The sequence below is a fragment of the Eucyclogobius newberryi genome, unplaced genomic scaffold, assembly GCF_026437365.1.
Source record: "Eucyclogobius newberryi isolate DKJ021-1_F unplaced genomic scaffold, fEucNew1.0.hap1 SCAF_15, whole genome shotgun sequence".
NCBI classification, from domain to species: domain Eukaryota; kingdom Metazoa; phylum Chordata; class Actinopteri; order Gobiiformes; family Gobiidae; genus Eucyclogobius; species Eucyclogobius newberryi.
The window spans coordinates 9638116-9658267 of record NW_027315779.1 but is presented as its reverse complement, the minus strand read 5'-3'; the positions used below and the strand labels follow the sequence as shown (position 1 = coordinate 9658267).

The 20152-nt window shown below is 41.2% G+C and overlaps 6 protein-coding genes across 6 annotated transcripts in view; 5 read left to right on the top strand and 1 right to left on the bottom strand.

The window, feature by feature from the left end:
* Positions 1–2687, top strand: part of gemin5 (gem (nuclear organelle) associated protein 5) — a 33865-nt gene extending 31178 nt beyond the window's left edge. The window contains exons 26-28 of the mRNA XM_072445979.1: positions 32–410; positions 954–1038; positions 2464–2687. Of these exons, the coding sequence (XP_072302080.1) occupies positions 32–410; positions 954–1038; positions 2464–2631 (632 nt within the window). The 3' untranslated portion in view covers positions 2632–2687. The remainder of the gene's footprint in view (positions 1–31; positions 411–953; positions 1039–2463) is intronic.
* Positions 2688–5381: 2694 nt separating this feature from the next.
* LOC140360662 (histone H1-like) lies at positions 5382–6583 on the top strand. Its single transcript, XM_072445987.1, has one exon. The coding sequence runs from the start codon at positions 5389–5391 to the stop codon at positions 5986–5988; it is 600 nt and encodes a 199-aa protein (XP_072302088.1). The 5' UTR covers positions 5382–5388; the 3' UTR covers positions 5989–6583.
* A 784-nt stretch (positions 6584–7367) lies between these two features.
* LOC140360324 (histone H3) lies at positions 7368–7860 on the top strand. Its single transcript, XM_072445537.1, has one exon. The coding sequence runs from the start codon at positions 7368–7370 to the stop codon at positions 7776–7778; it is 411 nt and encodes a 136-aa protein (XP_072301638.1). The 3' UTR covers positions 7779–7860.
* Positions 7861–8223: 363 nt separating this feature from the next.
* On the top strand, positions 8224–9012 carry LOC140360397 (histone H2A-like). The gene is made up of 2 exons (XM_072445605.1): positions 8224–8416; positions 8654–9012. Exons 1-2 carry the CDS (start codon positions 8224–8226, stop codon positions 9010–9012), a joined length of 552 nt encoding a protein of 183 aa, XP_072301706.1.
* A 1979-nt stretch (positions 9013–10991) lies between these two features.
* On the top strand, positions 10992–11455 carry LOC140360668 (histone H2B 1/2). Its single transcript, XM_072445993.1, has one exon. It carries the CDS (start codon positions 11012–11014, stop codon positions 11384–11386), a length of 375 nt encoding a protein of 124 aa, XP_072302094.1. The 5' UTR covers positions 10992–11011; the 3' UTR covers positions 11387–11455.
* Positions 11456–14159: 2704 nt separating this feature from the next.
* LOC140360664 (cornifelin homolog B-like) lies at positions 14160–15635 on the bottom strand. The gene is made up of 3 exons (XM_072445989.1): positions 15516–15635; positions 14585–14739; positions 14160–14306 (listed from the first exon to the last, which is right to left on the bottom strand). The coding sequence occupies exons 1-3, from the start codon at positions 15619–15621 to the stop codon at positions 14184–14186; spliced, it is 384 nt and encodes a 127-aa protein (XP_072302090.1). The 5' UTR covers positions 15622–15635; the 3' UTR covers positions 14160–14183.
* Positions 15636–20152: the final 4517 nt, after the last annotated feature.

The window sequence follows — 20152 nt, the reverse complement described above, 5'->3', positions numbered from 1 at the left end:
TGGGGTTAATAAAGTTAAGTCTCATCTCCAGGAGACGTTGGTGTTTTTTCGAGTGAGACGTCTCCAGGCGCATCATCCGCCGCTGCCTTGAGTTTACAATCTTTCCTCCGCTACCTCCGACTCTACGAGCTCTGGTGGAGCGTCTCCGCGGTGAACGGGGACCGGACTGTCCCGAGCGGCGCGGTGGCGGGCGAGGATCAGGAGAACGGACCCGGGCCAGATCTGGGTCTGGACCTGCTGCTGTGCGAGTCGTCGGCCGCCGCTCAAGCCGTGCAGAGGAACGTGAGCGAGATCCAGGACAAACTGACCGCTCTGGTGACGAAGCATCGAACCCAGGGGCCCGAAGGAGATGACGGAGGGCCGGACGGAGTCACGGCACCGACACACGGACGGGAAGCAGCCGCAGATGGGTGAGAGGATTAACTAGCCGTGTAATTCATCGACCAAACTATATTATTTGGGGGCGTTTTAAAGGGTTTATATTCAGTTTGATATGCGTTTTCACAGATAAATGACACTGCTTACTGGTGTTTTGCTGTGTAATTTATCCAACTGCGTGATCTCCCGTCTTGTGGTCTTGTTGGTGCACTTTGGGTCCATACATTGTCAAATCTTGGAGATACTTCACAGGTTTGACAGCTGTTGTCATCGGTGCACTTTTTTTAGTCCACTACATCCCTTCTGTAGAACCAAAGCATCAGCTTGTCCTGAAATGTGCCGGTAAATGTGTCATTGAGGTTCAAGCATAGCAAAAACTGCGAATGGGTTATAAAAAAACGAGTCTAGAAGTGACATTTCTGCACCTCTATTTTAACATCGCAAATTGCCAGGGATTCAATTTATTTTTTTTCACTTGATTGAGAATACTTGGTACATTCATAACGTTCTGTGTTTTGGATGGGTTAGTCTGTAATATTGTTTAAAGTTTGCATGTTTAACATTTTGTGTTGTAGCGAGGAGCCTGAAACGTTCCTGTCTTTGTCCATGAAGTTGTCCCAGTGTCAGAAACAACTGTCAGAGCTGCCAGATTCAGTCCAGGTACAAGTCCGTTTCACACTTGTAATATACTCTCACCTAACGAAATGGGGAAGGAATTTCATGCACCAAAACAAAGATCAAGTTTATAGATTCTATTTAATACAAAAACTTAATTTCTCATTTTAATTTTTTTTTTCTTTTTGAAAGTACAAAAAAGGATCTTTCCTGAATAGTTTTCATATACTGTACTTTACAGACTTTAAGCCGCTACTTTTTCCCCAGGCTTTGAACACTTTTATTACAATCAGACTCATATTCACAGAGAAATTAGTCTAATGAGTAGAGCTGGGTTGAAATAATCGATTTTCCAATTTTACCGATTATCGATTCGTACGTGCAAAGATCACAGTCATGAAGTGAAGGAAACGGTTCAAATACATTTTTCATTTTTAATAACATTAACCCCCGGATCGAATCAAAATCGGATCGAATCGGAAATCAGATCAAAATCGGAACGAATCTGAGAAATCGGAAAAAAACGATTTTGAAACGTAAATATCGGAATGGAATCAATTCTTGAAATTTGAATCGAAACCCAGCTCTACTAATGAGGAAGTGAATCTAGACGTGCGTAGCGCAAAGACACACGGAGCGTGGAAATGTGATATACGGTTCTGCAGTTAGAACCTGCAGCATTGAAATGAGGCTTTCTTGGTCAGACCTGATCCCTGCATCACTGAAACGTTGCCATCTTTTACCCAAGGAGGTTTTGTAGTTTTTCCTGGCCGAGAAGGGACACTGGGACATTGCCAAGTCCCAATGAACATTGTTTAATCTGTTTTTCACGGTCGCAACTGCCGTTATGAATTTTGGTGTTACAAAAAATAAATTGAATTCAGTTGAACTACCATTGAATATATTTATGGGTAAATATCTAATTTTACAACGTGGGCACCTGTGGTTATCAGGTGCATATGGGTATATGGATATATATGTATATTTTAGTCGTAAATTGTGTGTCCGCTGCTTTTATTCAGGAGCGCTGTATAGTCCGAAAAGTATGGTAGTCATGTGTCTGAACTGGCGCAACACAATCTACTGCCATCTTGAGGACAAAAGCTGCATGTTCACTGTGGGCTGTAACAACAAAAAGTCTCAAAACACAGGATTTGTTCTCTTCTGTAACATCCCCAAAGACGTATTACACACAAACACTCTGACAAAGTTACAAATGTGTGAAACTTTAAACAAAATCGGCACCGGAGAACTCACTTTCCCCCATGTTAATTCCCTCGGCTGCCAGTAGATGGAGCGCTAACTGACGTCCTGACGAGGGAATGCCTGATTTAGGGCAAAGAAATTATGTTTGCGTTGTTCAAACGAGGGGGTAGGGGGGAGAAAGTTGTGTGTAAACAGTCATTTATTATGCACGATTTGTACTGAAAAACAGAGCTTCCTAACCCTTCTGTGGACTTTTCTCCTCAGTGCTTTCCTCGTCCTGATGTGCTCGAGTGCTGCCTGGTTCTGCTCCTTGTGGGTCGATCGTCTGCCGTCGTCTCCGAGGCTCTGAAACAAAAATCCACAGACCTGCTTCGACGTTTTGGGACGGGTTCATGTTACTGCAAAGCTGCACAAAAGTTCCTGTCGTCTTGAAACAAATCATTCATTGATTTCACTATTAAACATTTGATTTTCTTTATAAAAAAACAACAACTACATGGCACTTGTACAGTTGCAGACTGTTGTACAAAGACATCCAAAAGTCCAGAGTCAAGTGTCTGTTGACTATTTTGGAACAGTGTGTTGTATTATCTGACTGTTATTATACTGTTTTCGATTAAAAAAAACTAGATTAAATAAATGGTCATGACTTTTAAATCGATATTACATGAAGACTACGTTACAGCATGGCAGGCACATGATTATAAAATGAACATAAATAATAAGAGATGAAAAATAAAGTGATAAGTAAAAATGAATTTATTCAGAATATTTAAATGTTTTCATTGTAATGTGTACCAGAATACAGTTACTCTTTAATTTGGTGGTAAGAAGTAGTAAGTACTGTTAATTTATTGAAATAATTCCTAATATAATGCTTTGTTTCACAATTGAAGAATGCATAACGAAGAGGACTATAATGTACAGGTTTAAATTATTCAGAATACAGTGTTCCGATTGTTGTAACCGTCACATGGATTATACATTTTAAAGCAGGTGCAACACAAAAAAGTAAAATATACTGCTTGTTAAAGCCTCTGAAGCTGAGTAGGGCCGGGGCCAGGGACTGTGTCCGACACTCGGACCTGCAGTGTGGGGGCGCCCTTTCTCTTCACCGTCTACACTGCATACTTCTGCAGGACACAGCTGTCCGTGTCGTGTCTGAAGTTCTCGTGACGATTCCGCATCATCGTCGTCTGTGATGAGTCCGATGATGGCAGAGTACAGAGGACTGGCGCAGGACTTTGTGGACTGGTGTCAGCGGAACCACCTCATTAAAACGGGAAAGACCAAGGAGATGGTGGTGGACTTCCGCAGACGCCACCCCACTGCCCCCTCACCAGTGAACATCCAGGGAAGTGACATTGAGAAAGTGGACTCATACAAGTACCTGGGCGTTCATCTGGCTATATGGCCGTGCCACGGCTCCTGAAACTGCTGGGCTATTTGACCTTGCCGCCGCTCTGTAGCCACGGCCACCAACCAACAACCAATTACCAGCAGAGGGAGCACCTTGCATGAAAAGCAAATACAATTGTAAATATTTCCAATTTCCATCATTCTGACAAACACAGCTGATTATGTCTAAGCAGCTTCTTCTGGTTGAATTTAAAGGCATAATGGACGATTTTTGCCGATTTGAGAACTCAAGTGGAAGTGCGCATGCCCACTCGCCCCCGTGCACGTTTATTTGCGCGACAGATCGCATCTCGTTTCCGAGCTGGCTCAGAAGAGACGGAAATCTACGAACTGTTTTAATAAAGGATTATCTTGTCTTATCTTAATTTTGTCCTGTACACTGAGGGAACTATATTATGATCCATGCGCTTAGACACAGGGAAACGTGCTGCTCTCCTGGGGACAAGCCAGAACGAGGCAGCAGGTGAGCAGTAAGTGCATCCTATGATTGATACGTGGCAGGACTAATGGGCAGTCAAAGCCACGAGGAAATGAGACTCAGATTTGGCGCCAAAAAATCGTCCATTACGCCTTTAAAATGTCCCCGAATGCACCACTCCCTCAGAGATGGAGGTGAGGAGTTCCATGCTGCTTTGACAGAGAAGCTCCTGTCCAGATGTGGAGGATCTGAAGTTCTTCTGGGAGGAGGCTCTGGACATGACTCATCACACCATCTCAACTTTTCTGTTTTCTGTCCCAGGACAAATTTCTCCCACGGGCGACAATCAAGGCTCATCTTCTCTTGAAGGTGGGGGTGTCAGGCTGTGGAAAATGGTATACATTAGACTAAAATGAACATCTTATCTACCCATTTGACATTGAATTAATCATTTTAGACACTTGTTTAGAGGAGACACGCAGTTGTGTAGGTCATGGCTTTACTAAACTAATCTTTATTTGTGGAATCAGTTTCCTAGTCACTGTCGAGAATTATAATTCCAAATACATATAGAAAAATAAGATTTAACTCTGCCAACTGAACTAACGAGTGAAAAATCTACACGACAAATGACCCATGCCAAGTGAGGAGTAAGGAGCAACCCACAGCATTATTCTACTATTAGTGCTGTGCTACTACTACTATGATCAGACTAAAACCCGTTTAGATAAATCACTGCACAAATGAATATCGGCAAAAGACTCATTCGACCACTTAAAACTATCAAGATGAACCACAAACGCGTTCAAGTGTTAAGCTTTCCTCGTAGTGAGGGACATTAAGCAGAGATGAATGAAAGTCTGACCCGCACGACGTGTGTTTACTGCAGCTGACAAAGACCGCAATTTCAACTAAACGCAATGTACAGACACGCAGTTTTTAACTCCAGATTATGCATAGATATGTCTATTTACCAAAACACCGTCAACACCAACAACTTAGAACCGGTTTAATCAAATTTTGAAGCACAACGTGAAAAAAGTCCGCGTCCAGTGTTGAATGTGCACAAACACCAACGTGGTTTTGAGGCTTAGAATGTGATACAAACAAATTACCTCGGACAAAGATAGTATTCATCTGAAGCTGAGGTTGTTATCTTCACATAGATGTATGATATGTGGCCAGAATTTGTTGCGGTGTGCGAAATATGACGGTTAAACTGTCAAGAGAAAACACAAAGCGGAGACGGCGCCGCTCAGCAGAGAGGGTTGAGTCTCTACGGTTCTCATGTCCGTTATAAGGATCCTCCGCGCGCGCCCCGGCTCCAGACACAGATCTAACCCACACGAATCATGGCAGAGACCGCTCCCGCAGCAGCCCCGGCTCCGGCCAAAGCCAAGGCCCCCAAGAAGAAGGCCGCGGCCAAGAAGAAGGACGCGGGCCCCAGCCTCACGGAGCTGATCACCGACGCCATCGCCGAGTCCAAGGAGCGCAAGGGCACTTCCGTGGCCGCGGTGAAGAAGGCGCTGGCGGCAAAGGGCGTCGATGTGGCCAAAGCCAACAAGCGCATCAACACCACTCTGAAGAAGATGGTGGCTTCAGGCACCGTGAGCCAGACCAAGGGCACGGGGGCCTCCGGCTCCTTCAAACTGGCCACGAAGGAGGCCAAGCCCAAGACCGCAGCGAAGAAGAAGAAGAGCCCCGTTAAAGCCAAGAAGCCCGCGGCGGCGAAGAAGGCAGCTTCCCCCAAGAAGAAGGTGGTGAAGAAGGCCCCCGCCAAGAAGGCCAAGTCCCCGGCCAAGAAAGCGGCGAAGAAGCCCGCCAAGAGTCCCAAGAAAGTGGCAGCCAAGAAGCCCGCCAAGAGCCCCAAGAAAGCTGCGCCCAAGAAGGCCGCCAAGGCAGTGAAGAAGAGCCCCGCGAAGAAGGCCCCGGCAAGGAAGGCCAAGAAGTAAAGTCACAGCAACCACCACGACCCTCAAAAGGCTCTTTTAAGAGCCACCACTTTCTCTAAAGAGCAGCTCTTCCCTTGAATATCAATCTTCCAGAATCACAATGACCTTTACACACGCAGTAATAATGAAACACATTATGTTTATTACTGGGAGTCAGTTTGGTTTCAGGAAAGAATGACCTACATCTTTAGCACTTCCACAGAAAACAGAACATATCACCACAGCAATTGAAAATAAATAGCGCTCTAGCAGTTTATATCGACCCCAAAAAGAACTTCCAAACCATAGACCATTTTCATTGAACACAATTACAGGGATTGCAGGGGGCGCCACAATGACAATATCTGTGGCTCAGGTAAAACTTTGGGACTCATTGGATTGTCACTCAAAAACATCACCTAATCTCTATATATTTATCAGTTTAAAGCAACAACAAAATCATATTAATTTGAAAAGGAAAAAAAAAGACTGAACCATTGAAGTGTGGCATGTCGTAAATGTGAAACGTAAAACAAGTTGTCTAAACAAAATGTGTTCAAAACCATCTTGTGTTTTGTTGTTGTTTTTATATTTTCAATAAAGAGGCAGATTTTGTTTTCTTCTCTGCTCCTTTTTGATTGTGCTGGTCATTTCTGCGAACGTAAATAGCACAACATTGACACAAAACTGTTCTTCTGTGAGACTCACCCACAGAAGAACAGAATTATAATACAATAGTACTTTACAAGGCAGTGCAATAGGCACGTTGTCTTACTTTATTTCATCAGTTTCACGTTTTTATACATTTATAAAAATAGTATGTATTTTATATTTTTTATTATTATGTTTTCAATATTCTCTGTCCATGAAACAGCTGTAAATATGAGTGTCACTATTGTTATTATATGGTATAAGAGGTTTTTCTAAGAGTTTTCTTATAAGAGCTTTTCTATAAGAGTGGTTTTCATCTGTTATTTTTCACTTCTGTACCGACTTTGTGTTGCAACAGTGAAATTTCCCCATTGTGGGACAAATAAAGGCTTATCTTATATCACTACAATATATTATTCTATGTGATCCTGAAACATGGACGCATGGTGACGTTTTTAATGAACAAAGTTTTTAATATTTTTGATCAGGACAACTCAAAATGAACTGTTACAGTTTCAAAAGCCTTGAAGAAACTCAAACTAAAATCTGATCACGTTATTTATGAAGTTATAGAATGAAAGGGACAGAACACGGGGCGCGCGGGACAGAGGCGTGGTTAATGTTTGAATTCAGAGCGCGAGCCCAGCTCAGCCAATCGGCTTCGCCCTGGTTGTATAAAACCCGCTGCCGCTGACCGAGAGAGAAGAGTTTCAGTTTTTTTTTTTTACACTGACTCAAGACCAAGGAAAATGGCCAGAACGAAGCAGACAGCGCGTAAATCCACCGGAGGAAAGGCTCCCAGGAAGCAGCTCGCCACCAAGGCGGCCCGCAAGAGCGCCCCGGCCACCGGCGGCGTCAAGAAGCCTCACCGTTACAGGCCCGGCACCGTGGCCCTGCGGGAGATCCGCCGCTACCAGAAGTCCACCGAGCTGCTCATCCGCAAGCTGCCCTTCCAGCGCCTCGTCAGGGAGATCGCCCAGGACTTTAAAACCGACCTGCGCTTCCAGAGCTCCGCCGTCATGGCTCTGCAGGAGGCCAGCGAAGCCTACCTGGTGGGTCTGTTCGAGGACACCAACCTGTGCGCCATCCACGCCAAGAGAGTGACCATCATGCCCAAGGACATCCAGCTGGCCCGACGCATCCGCGGAGAGAGGGCTTAAACTGACCACTAGTGAACCCCAAACAACGGCTCTTTTAAGAGCCACCTACATAATATAAGACCCACTCTTTGCCACAGGCTAAACTAGAATCTTGTTCTCTTGTCAATGCAGTTGATTACTCGAGTCTCACGACAAGTTTAAGCAAGTTGTTTGTCTATCTGGAAAAAAATGCAATGCAAACATGTTAAGGAAAATGACATTTTTTATTCAAAGCTAAAAGGGTGGGCGGTTTAGGAGCAACTAATTTGGAGGTTAAACAACACTTTATGGTGACATGCTGATTTTAAAACAATTAAAAGAAAATCAATCTATAAATGCAATAAAATGATTAAATAAATGCTCTGAACAAAGCATCAGAGACAAAAGGTGGCTAATGGCAGTGAACAGACTCCCTGTGCGAGCTTTTGTATCGTGGAGCTGTTATGTAACAACTAAAATATGTCCCATGCCCAATTGTGAAGAGGAAGAGACTCTGGAGCACCTTCTCATGGACTGTTATAGAACTAAGGAAATATGGGACCGTCTAAAAACAATAGGACTCAATTTCCACTTGAATTACTGCTCCGTGGTGTACGGTCACTTACAGGAATCCTTCACCCCAAAGCGAACAGAACTCTTTCAGCTCATCATCTCCATCTGTACAATTCAGATATGGAAAACACGGAGAAAATGTATCTTTCAACAAACTTTTATTAACAGTTCAAACACATTCACTGAACTCAAGAGACGAAGGACACTCAACACGTCCTTTTCCTGGGACATCTTGAATTTATAATTGTATTTGTATATAGATATGTATTTCTGAAATTTTGTGTACACTGTACATTTATGTAAACATGTGAAACTTTAATAAAGTTGGTTAAAAACGCGAAAAGGCGCCGGTAAGACCAGAGCAAAGGCCAAGAGCCGCTCCTCCAGAGCCGGGCTGCAGTTCCCCGTGGGCCGTGTGCACAGGCTGCTGAGGAAGGGTAACTACGCCCAGCGCGTCGGAGCCGGAGCTCCCGTCTACCTGGCCGCGGTGCTCGAGTACCTGACCGCTGAGATCCTGGAGTTGGCCGGTAACGCCGCCAGGGACAACAAGAAGACCAGGATCATCCCCCGCCACCTTCAGCTGGCCGTCCGCAACGACGAGGAGCTGAACAAGCTGCTGGGAGGAGTGACCATCGCCCAGGGAGGCGTGCTGCCCAACATCCAGGCCGTGCTCCTGTCCAAGAAGACAGAGAAGGCCAAGTAAAGAATAAAGACAAACCCGACTTTCTAACGACTCAATGGCTCTTTTAAGAGCTACCCACTCCAGAGAAGGAAACAATTGTCTTGTATGTAAGCTCATTCTATGTCACGAATGTTCTAAATTCACAATATATGGGCGATTATATATTTTTTTGCCTGAAATCATGGGTCCTGTGCTCTGGACTCGGTGCAGGAGGTGGGGGACAGAAGGGTCCTAGCTAAACTCACATCTATGCTGGACCATGAGTGTCGTCCCCTGCAGGAGACTGTCCGCTCTGGAGAGCAGCTTCAGTGACAGACTGATCCACCCTTGCTGCTGTCAGACTCTACAACAAACAGTGTAAGCCCTGAACAATACCGACTTAATCATGTGCAATACTCTGACATAATGTCAATCATATTGGTGCAATATTCCCTGTCCATACATCTGCTGTAAATAAGAGTGTTATTTTTTTTTATTAAAGTTCTCTTTTGTAAGAGCTCCTCTATTAAGAGTGTTTAAAAAAAAAAAAATAACTATCTGCCATAAATTATCTGTTCTCTTTACTTATGTACCTACTTGTGCGTTGTAACACTGTGTGGAGTAATAAAGGATGATCTTATCTTATACCCTTTTAAAATTTACTCCTGAGTCTTGTTTTGCTCGTTTGGCTATATCCAGAAGAAAAAAATGTCCAAATCCAGTTAAATTGCACATTGCCTTCTCTCTCTTTTGGTGTATTTGGTCACTGATGGTCAGTTAACTGCTAATTTAAGTCACCGACAAAGCTCCCATTTATAATAAAATATGCAGTTTGTAGATCCTAAAAGCACAGTTGTGAAAGAACTGTGACTGTTAATTGTATTGTTTGCAAATATGTTGTTTTTTGTTTAAGTTAGATTTGCTTAGGACACAATAACTTCCCATCAATGATGAGATTAACTGCTTTAGAAATGCATTTACTTTATCAGAAAATAAATCAAACATTTTGTTAGCGCTGAATCAGAAAGGGGTTCGTCAATTAACAGAATTCACAAACTGAGAAATGCTTTGGCATCAAGGTGAAACATACAATGAATAATGATATTAGTAACAATATATATCAAAAAGGGCATGCTTAAATTCCTACATTTCTGCCATGTTGAAACTGGATTAAGAATTTGTAAATTTTATTTTTTCTTTATATTCCTTATTAAGAATATGAGAGGTTTTGTCTATAAGAGTTTTTATATAAAGTGTTTTTTTGAAGCTTTCTATAAGTTATCTGTTCTTCTACTTCTGTATCTACTTGCGTAGCAACACTGTCTTCATCAACATGCCCATACGTGATCACTAGCAAAGTAAGCAATTTCAATTCAACCTCCTGTCAACACTACGCTACTGAAATCATATTTCTACTGCGACAATAAGTTTGCAAATACATTAGAGGACATCAACTCTAGCTTCGTCTCCTGACATGAAAGAGTTATATGACGCCCTGCACAGTGCTGGGGCAGTTTGCATGTCATTGCTACCGGGTTATGCTGACAAGTACATTCCCAAGTTAGTACAACAACCACTACCAAAGTCACTGTCAGACTCGTATTCTCCACTAAACAGACAGCTGTCAAGTTAACAAATACCAGAGAAGGCGAAGGAAATTATGTCAACATACAAATTAACAGACACTGAGGTAATTATCTGATTTTGTTGATAGCAACATTATTGTCTGCTCTCTCTACAACACATTTGGCCTATTGTTTGATTTTTACTCACTGTACATGTTTGCTTTCTAATATTTTATATTACAATTGGGTTTGTGGTTGTGCTAATTATGTGTAGGGTTTTGCTAAATAAAACAAAACAATCAAAATTGTGTTTATTCAATCGTAAAAAAACTGTAATGCAATGTGAAGGGAAAATTATTCATAATTCGACCAATCAGCTTTGAGAAACAGCACAGCTTATCTGCATGAACCTTGCCTTAAAAACGCGGGCGGTGTGGGCGGAATTATTCGTTCGTCTGTCTTCAGAACAGCACACGATGCCTGAACCCGCCAAGGCCGCGCCCAAGAAGGGCTCCAAGAAAGCCGTGACCAAGACCGCCGGGAAAGGCGGCAAGAAGAGGAGAAAGTCCAGGAAGGAGAGCTACGCCATCTACGTGTACAAGGTGCTGAAGCAGGTCCACCCCGACACCGGCATCTCCTCCAAGGCCATGGGCATCATGAACTCCTTCGTCAACGACATCTTCGAGAGGATCGGCGGAGAGGCCTCCCGCCTGGCGCACTACAACAAGCGCTCCACCATCACCTCCAGGGAGATCCAGACCGCCGTGCGCCTCCTGCTGCCCGGAGAGCTGGCCAAACACGCCGTGTCTGAGGGCACCAAGGCCGTGACCAAGTACACCAGCTCCAAGTAAACGGTGTCCTTCAACCCTTAAACAACGGCCCTTCTCAGGGCCACCCACATATGACAAAGGTGAACTTCTGTCTAATCTACGCCAATATCTGCCGGAGTTTTAACCCATACGTTTGAACAATATGTTGTGTGCTGCACTTTTGGGAATCTATGGGTGAGGGCTCTAACTTACCTATGGGCGCAAGTAGAGAAAATGCATCGAGACTTTAATCCCGTTTAACTTATTCAAATGTCCGAGGGTAATCGACTGTTAAAGCATATGATCACCAAACTAAAGAACATGGCAAACTCTTAATAACTTGTGCATATTTTATGTATGGCCATCTATATATGTACGTTTATAATGAGGCTTACACTGTGCTATTGTAACCACTCTGTAAAGCACATTTAAAAAGTGGAGCGATGAGCCCTAAATAAAAACGCCAGTGCATGTTTTTTGTATCTTTAAAAACTTAGTCATAAACAGTTTAGCATAATTTAATGTGAAGTTAACGTATGCTGTGAACTGTGCATATATACATGAGCACGTTCCTATTGGTGGAAGAACGGCCCCGCCCACAGACACTCTTCACTAACGTCCGCAAAAGCAGGATAAAGACCGCTGAGCAGCACTTTTTGTATGTCTTCGCAGGTTAAATGACTCCTGACTGGAAACAACTACGGCTCTTTTAAGAGGCACCCACAATGAATAAAAACTGCCTCAAGATGCATTTGTCGGAATGTGAGTTTGGAGTAGGTTAGATTCAGCTTCAGAACACTGTCATCAGTTGCGCAAACACGAAGATCGCTAAATTGTAGACCCCAACCGAGCTCAAACACTATACAAAATGCCGCAGGTGTGTTCTCCACACTGAGCCACAATGGAAGGAAGAGTGAGGATGAGAAGTGAATCGGAGAAGGACGCAGAGGCCCTGCCAGAGGTAGAGGAAGACTTCAAGGAGGAGTTTGGGGGGGTTCTTTTTATAAAATGTTGTGTTCATGAAATCTGGGAAATATTTTTTTTCCCGCCATGTTGCATTGAGTATATGGAAAACAGCATTAGTCTTGTGTCCTGTGTGGTGTCTGTCTGTGATGCATACAAGTGTATTTAATGTTCACTGTGTGTATTGTTTTGCAAAAAGTGTGAGCATTTCCAGTTGTGCAAATCCGAGCCATGTTTTGCAAATTCACTGTGTACTTCACCCATACGACTCTGTGCACTTAGAAGCAGGATTAGCCAAAAGTAATTGGTGCAAACATAGTTAAGTCATATGCAATGTGTGTGTTTCATATGGTAAAAAATATGGTTTTGATAAATTAGTGAATAGTTTTTACAAGAGTGGTTCATTTTGCAAAGGAGCTAAGGTGTTTTGCTAATTGTGTGTAGGGTTTTGCTAAATAAAACGAAACAATCAAAATTGTGTTTATTCAATAGTAAAAAAAAAACTAAGCACTTGAATGAATTGATTTTCAGCTACTGATTAAGTTCCCATAAAGTGTCTCTATTATCAGTTTGTACAGCATTTTATAGGCCATTATGCCCAGTTTATGTTTTGCAGTAACATCACCATATAAGAGTTTGTAAGGGCCTTTACGTGCCCTCCCCATCCGCCTTCTCCATAGTTTGATGTCCCCCACCCAAGGGGGGGAATGGCCAGGGAGGTGTTCTTAATGAAAATTATAGCAAATTTGATTTATAGAATAATAGCTCCCAAGCCACCTACACTTTTATCTTTAATGTACAATTTTCATTTTGGGTTAGGGTTAGTTTCAGAGACTATTCCCGTTCACTTATGCAATTAGAATATAAAGGACAAAATTACACAAAAAAATAATTGGTTGTTGAAGCTTATGATCACCAAATTAAAGAACATTACAAACTTGTAATGCAATGTTTATAATGAGGCGTACACCGTGATATTGTTACAACTTTGGAAAACTCCGTAAAGTACGTTTAAAAAGTGGAGAGATGATCCCTAAACACAGCAGCACTGCGTGTTTTTTGAAGAAAGAAAATCATTTTCTGTTTATTTTTAAAAGCTTAGTCATATGTAACCAGTCTATATATAATTGCAGTATAATTGCACAAAATCTTTGTTATTTTTGTTTAATATTGTGTTCAACATATCTGGTATTTGTTTTATTGTGCTGTCAGTGTCCTCCAGCCCTACTTCTTCGCTATGTGTTCCCCTTATAAATTTGACGGTCGTGACTTCCTCTTCCCTGTTAAAATATCCCTGATTCAACTTCTGGCTTAGATCTGCAGAAGAAGAAACCATGGACAAGTAAAGTCGCGCTAGAGGCGATGATGGCTCTCGCTCGCGCTTTCGCCCCGCGCGAACATTTCCTCAATATTGCATTGAGGACCAAACGAGTACATTCTGAAATTGTTTGTGAAACTGCTTTTTGTCCGTCCATGTTTGACTTTATTCTTTAGGCTTTATAATGACACATTGAAGATCTGTGTGAGGAAAAATGACACACTGGATGGAAATAAATATTTTAATATTGCAGAAGCTTATTAGTATGATTATTATGTAGTAATCCTTCATGTAAACATTTTTTTTAGAGTATAATATTTAAACCCAGAGGAAGACACTAAACAAAATGTATTCATTTTTTATATTATATATCAAATCATGAAATTACTAGTGAATAAAAATTCCTAGTAATTTCAAAGCATCTTCATCAAAGTTGATCTGTTTCCCTAAATCCTTCAGTCACAGGGAACGTCGCATTCATTATACGTCATAAATAAAGCTCAATTTGTAAAAACAACTTGGGAAGAAAGATGATCATGCGTTGTCTTTATGTTATAGTCATCTGTAGTTGCTGTTGACCAAAACGATGGGGATCTGCCTACTTTTCATCTCCCGTGACATTTGACACCAGCTGCAGGAGTAGCAGAAGAACGTGAACAAACAGTCACGACACATGTTCCCCTGAAACACAGAGCACGTCATGGGGTCAGTGAAATGATAGCATTGTATCTACAAAACGTTGCACAGTGACTTGTGTTAATGCAGTGCCTTTCACATTTATACAGGAAAAAGCCTCAAGATTATCGGGCCAGCTCAGTGAAAAAGTCTGGACACGTCAGTTCATTGTGTCATTGGAAATGCTCCCAGTTTTGTTTTTTTTCCTGTGGGAATGGGATGTTTGACTCATTTTGCACAAGGATTCAGTCCCATAATACTACCACATGTGCTGCAGTTCTTACTCTAATGCCGTAGCGCTGTCTCATAGAAACTCGCATAGACATCGCGATCGGAGGGATGAAACCAAATATGTCCAGCAGGGGGAGACACAGACACTCGCCGTACTTCTTCGAGGTTCTACAGGCAAAACAGGGGAGGCACCAGAAAGCGCAACAACCTGCAAACAATGACAACATTATTACTTTTATCTGTAAACTACTCATTCCAGTCAGTTACAGCACATGCTTCATTTGAAAAAGCAGGAGAGGTTAGTTTAGTTGAGTCTCTTGTCCTTTTGACCACATACTCACTCATTTATTCACACATCAAACCTTTCCACGTTCTGATCCAAACATGGACCTGTTGCTCAGTGGTTACTTCTATACCAGGGCTATTCAACACATCAGGTCCACCGAGCGATTCAATCCAGCCCACATGTTCCAAATATTAGAAATAAATAAATAAAAATAGTACTAGCACTAGTTTAGACCGGGTTTGGTCTTGGTTTAGTCCTTGTCAGACCTGTTTTGATTCAGGATTAGTCCGGGCTCTGACCTGGTTGATACTAGTCTAGTCCTGGTTTAATTCTGGTTTCAGTCCAATGTTGGCAAAGCATGTTGTATGTTATTTCTCACACAAAATCTAATATATCAGTAGTTATTGTATTGTATTAACTACATTTATTGAAACAGTATTTGGGGATATTTTATGTGACTCAAAATATTATTACAGTGGCGTATTGTGCACCTCCGTCTCGGCCCTCCGAAATAACTGGCCCTCGGGAAAACGTAGTTGAAAAGCCCTGTTCTATACGGTTCTAAACGGAGCAGGGTTTGTGACAAAAGTTATATTTCAAATGATGACAATGCATTGGTCTTGCTCAGGGCTTTTCCCAGATGCTCACAGTTGCTTTAGAATTGAGTCATTCATTCACTCGAGTCAAATGAGCCTTACATTCGGGGACGTCCTGGCAGCAGTCGCAGATTCGAGAGCTCCACTCGTCTGATCCCAGGACGTGCATCACCGGCTGAGGCTGGCTGACGACCATTTTGGATGACATGGTGTTTTCTGCAATAATGGTGAATGGAATTGTTGGTAAAAGCCACTGATAGATTAGGTACAGATTATTGGTATTCACTTTTACTTTCCGCTTCAGTTTTTCAACTTCAGTAATAAATGAAAAAAAAAAAAAAAAACATAACAGAAACAGGTATAAAACTTTACCAAAAGCTTAAAAATAAATAGTAATTCACTAAGTACATGTATATAAAAAAAAATAAAAAATCAAATGAAACCCTAATATTAAAATTGAGAGACAAGATTAGATTTTGAGGACTTTTTGACTCTGAAACTATTTATCTTATGTATCTTCATAAGATCCAAGTTGTAAACTTACTGTATTTTTTGAATAACAAAATACACCCTTAGTATACATAAAATTGGAACTTTCAGAATAATGAAAACTACACATTGAACAATATATTGACAGAGCTATTTGACAAATACTACTGCATTTAAACAATAAGTATTACATATTTAACCTGTCTTCTTACCTGTAGTTGTAGCCTGTAGTTTAATCCTCTCTGTTAAGTTTCATCGAAGGTGCAGGTGGATAAGGAACTGACTGAAACAAGACAGGCTAGTTTGGCTGTGACAGCGGACGTCATCATTATTATCCTGTACTTCTAAGAAGATTTGAAGGTGTGGTTTAAAAAATGTAAAAAATGTGTAGCGGTGCAAATACTAGGAAGAGCAAGTTTAAAAATGGAAAAGAAAAAAAGTCCAAAACACTTCAGCAAATATCCTTTATCAGATCCTTTTTAATTTTAGTACAAAAGTTGTTACGTCAAAAAACATAATAATACTAATCATAATCATCATAATTATCATAAACACCTGAGTATAATGAAGTTTTCCTCTGACGGACGCAGACATCTTTTATTTAGTATTATACTTTTTTTTTCTTCCCTGGATCGATTTCAGTCCGGTCAGCAGTTGAGTTCAGATGATCGTGATTGACAGGTGGATTAGCTAATCAGGGACACACATGGTTTGTCATATCAAAATAAAACTGGCGGCTTTCAAGGAAAAAGGAAAGAAATGTAGAGTAGGACAGAAAAACATTGACCAACGAGCTCCTTTGTTTGGTCTGATTGTACGTTTCTTTTTGAGTTTGTCTTGATGGAGGGGGAAGATTTAAAGACATGTGTATTATGGATGTCGGCCTAAACAATACAAATGTAAAAAATATATATTAAAATGTTGGATTTGTTTAGCTACTTCCAGGCTTTGCATTACATTATCTGACGAGAAAAAGGGCTCTCCGAACACTCACTCAGACAAGCTTATGTGAATGACATCTGTCATTCACATAAGCTTTTAACTGTTTCTTACCATAATCATTGTGTTGCCATATTGGCCCCGGCCCATTAAAAGACACAAGTGCAAGGAACCTGAATGACTTGTGAGTTACCTTGCGTACATACATATCATGTAAAAGATACTTTGGCAACTGTGAAATGACTGATCAACATTGCCAGCCTAAAACAGTGGAATGTGGGTAGACAACTTTTGGATACTACAGTCAAAGCAGTCATGGGCTTTGATCCCAGGGCAGGCCGCAAGTCTGAGGAGTGAGTGTGCGCGTTGTTGCACTGGTTATGTCTCCTGCCTCTCAGCGAGGAGGTTGTGGGTTCGACCCTTCTCTGCAAGACTGGCTTGGAGTTGAACTGAAAACCATCCTCATGCTCTGTGAACAAAAGAAAGTGATGTGTTTATGTTATAGGTTTCACATTATGGCGTTGAACCTGTAGAATGGTACGGAAAAAAGCAGATGACGCTGTACGTTATTAAATTAAATTAAATTTATTGTAATTGTTCTAATTATTTATGTATTTATTTATTTAGTTGAGTTTAGTTTAGTTTATCTATTTAAGTTTATTTTATTTTGTATTTTGTTTATTTATTTTTAAAATGATTTATTTAAGTTAAGTTTAGTTTATTTATGTATTTGATTTATTTTATTTTTTCATTTATTTAATGATGTATTTATTTATTTATTGCATTTGGTATTCATTTTTATTTTATCCTCTTCACACTGGAGGAGTATTAACTTATTGTTGATAAGTGCAGAAAATCAGTGTTCCAACATGAACCATTAACCTCGCCGCCCAGAGAAGGCAACGATATTTAGAAGGAAACTGAAAAGTCAAGACACAATGCCCCTTTAAATTGTCAACAGCACTCATCTGCTATCGACGACGTACAAGCTCTTTTTCTTTTTGCGGTCTTTTGCACAGGACCACATTAAAGAGAAAGGCTTTACAAAGGCATTGTAAGGTTTTAAAAGCAGCAGGGTTAATAGCGTGCAAACATGAAGTAGAGAACAAGGTGGGGCTCTAAATTCCTCTGTCAAAGGGAAACGACAATCGTACTGTTCATTTGTTGCTTTGATGGATGCTAGTTCTTTCTCTCTTTTTTCTTGTCTTCACTGAAAAGCTATTTGTAAATCACGTTTCTGATGACAACTTGACACCAATCAGCCGTTCTCTGAATATCAACACAGTGAGAGCTTTTCGGGTTCAGACTTGGCAGTGGGAAACTTATCTGTGATCCACTCTCAATAGAGCTCCTGCAATCATGTGACACATTTTTGAGATGCAGCAAATGTAGCTTTTGGAGTTAATCCATGTCATTAAAAGCCGTAAATAACAATAACTCTTAAAAACTGTTCAGATTAAAGCAACCTTTACGTGTCATGCGTGTTCTATTGAAGAGTCTAGATTGCATAGATTGAGCAAAATCTTGTTTAATTAACAGATCAACGATTAATACAATCGTTGTTGAAATGGATTGTCAGTGATTATTGATGATTGTGAGGTGTAAAGAAGATAGAAATGTTAACTTTCCTGATTTTAAACTATGTGAACAGCCTATTCTTCTAACCAAAGAGGTCAAATACCTGGGAATTTTTTTAACAGATGGCTGGCGCGATGGCAGAGATAACTGTAATGAGAAAGTTTAGTACGTGTTCCTCTGAAGTGTACTGTAACTGTGAACTGGACGTCACTGTACACGGTTCCTCTGTGGTGATGGACGTGGAACCTTCCGCAGGCTCATAGTGGCTTATAATGACGCCTTTGCCCGGGTCAATTGTAAAAAAAAAAAGACATATACTCGTGGTGTCATTATCCAAGAGACTCGTCTGCAAATTTGGGGTTCATTTTGAGGTTACTGGCGTGTTCCTGCACATTTCTGTTGGATTTCCATGACATACGGGAATCTTAATTTCATCTCAAGCTGTAACATGACTGTGTTTGTTCATCATGTTCTGTCCTTGCTTTCCCTGTTTACATTTACACACAAACTCGATAACCTGGACCTCAGATATCTGAGCCCTTCTGGACCGTGTCTGGACCTCTGCACGTGGACAGCGTGGTCACATGGTCAGACAAATCAGATAACCCAATAAGGCACTGTACCTGATGTTTGGATTGAGGTCTTTCATTTAGGTCAACATTCATTTTAACCTGTTTGCAGCGGTCCAAATTAAATCCTCACATTTCCAAACACAATTTTAACATCCCAATTATTCACCGCTGTGCGTTTATAAGTGCGCGTCACAACTTTCAGAGGCCAGAGTGAAGTGTGGGTGTCGCACCATTGTAAATATGCGCCAACGCTTCGTACTGTGAATGTTGACCAAGCTATTGTCATGCATTTATATTATACTTCTGTGTAGTATTTATTCTATGGGACACAGAATTCTTACTGTGTACATTCTGTGTACTTTCTCATTATCTGTGAACTGGTACAAACAATCTTAAAGCTGACATCATGCTATTATCTTAGACCCAAGCAACATCTTTATCAAACACAGTCAAACTGTGGGAGGAGGAGCTCAGCTGCAGACGAAACAACATGCTACTCTTTTGACTGTCTTTCACTGTTTGCACCAAACGATTCTTGCCTCTGGCAGTCTGTTACAGACTAAACTTCGACAGAATTGGTGGAGGATGTGGCCCTCTCATTGTGTTTGGAAAAGAAACACTCAAAATGTGCTCTCAACGATTCCCTTCTGGATGTCGGCTGACGACGCATCACGTCCAGTAACGGTTCAGGTGAGAATGATGGAAACAGTAAGTACTATGGGGGGATGGTCTGCCAGGGTGAAAACTCTCCTTTGATTCAATATGAAACTTTTCCACTCTTTTAAGAGTGTATTTTAAGCACAAATAATTAAAGTCAAATAACACCTAAGTTATAGCCCTCGTGTCCTCTTCTGGACGACCTCCACAACATGGATGTTTATTTTATGTTTAAAAGAGTAAAACAAAAGAAAATTTGTTTTTAACCCGTGCACTTTCTTTGTGGGCAGCACAAGGGTTGTTGGTGTGGTGTTACCTCAAAAAGTAAATGTATTGTTCTGTCTATGTTAAAAAACAACCGGCGGTGCTAGCATTGCGGTTTCATTCAGTCCAAAGCTGTTGTTACTGTTCTTTATATTAATTTGAAATTAGGGCCGTTGCATCGTTATTTTCTTGTGCCCCGATTTGGTGCAGTATGTCCTAATGTCTGCATTTGCTCTTGTA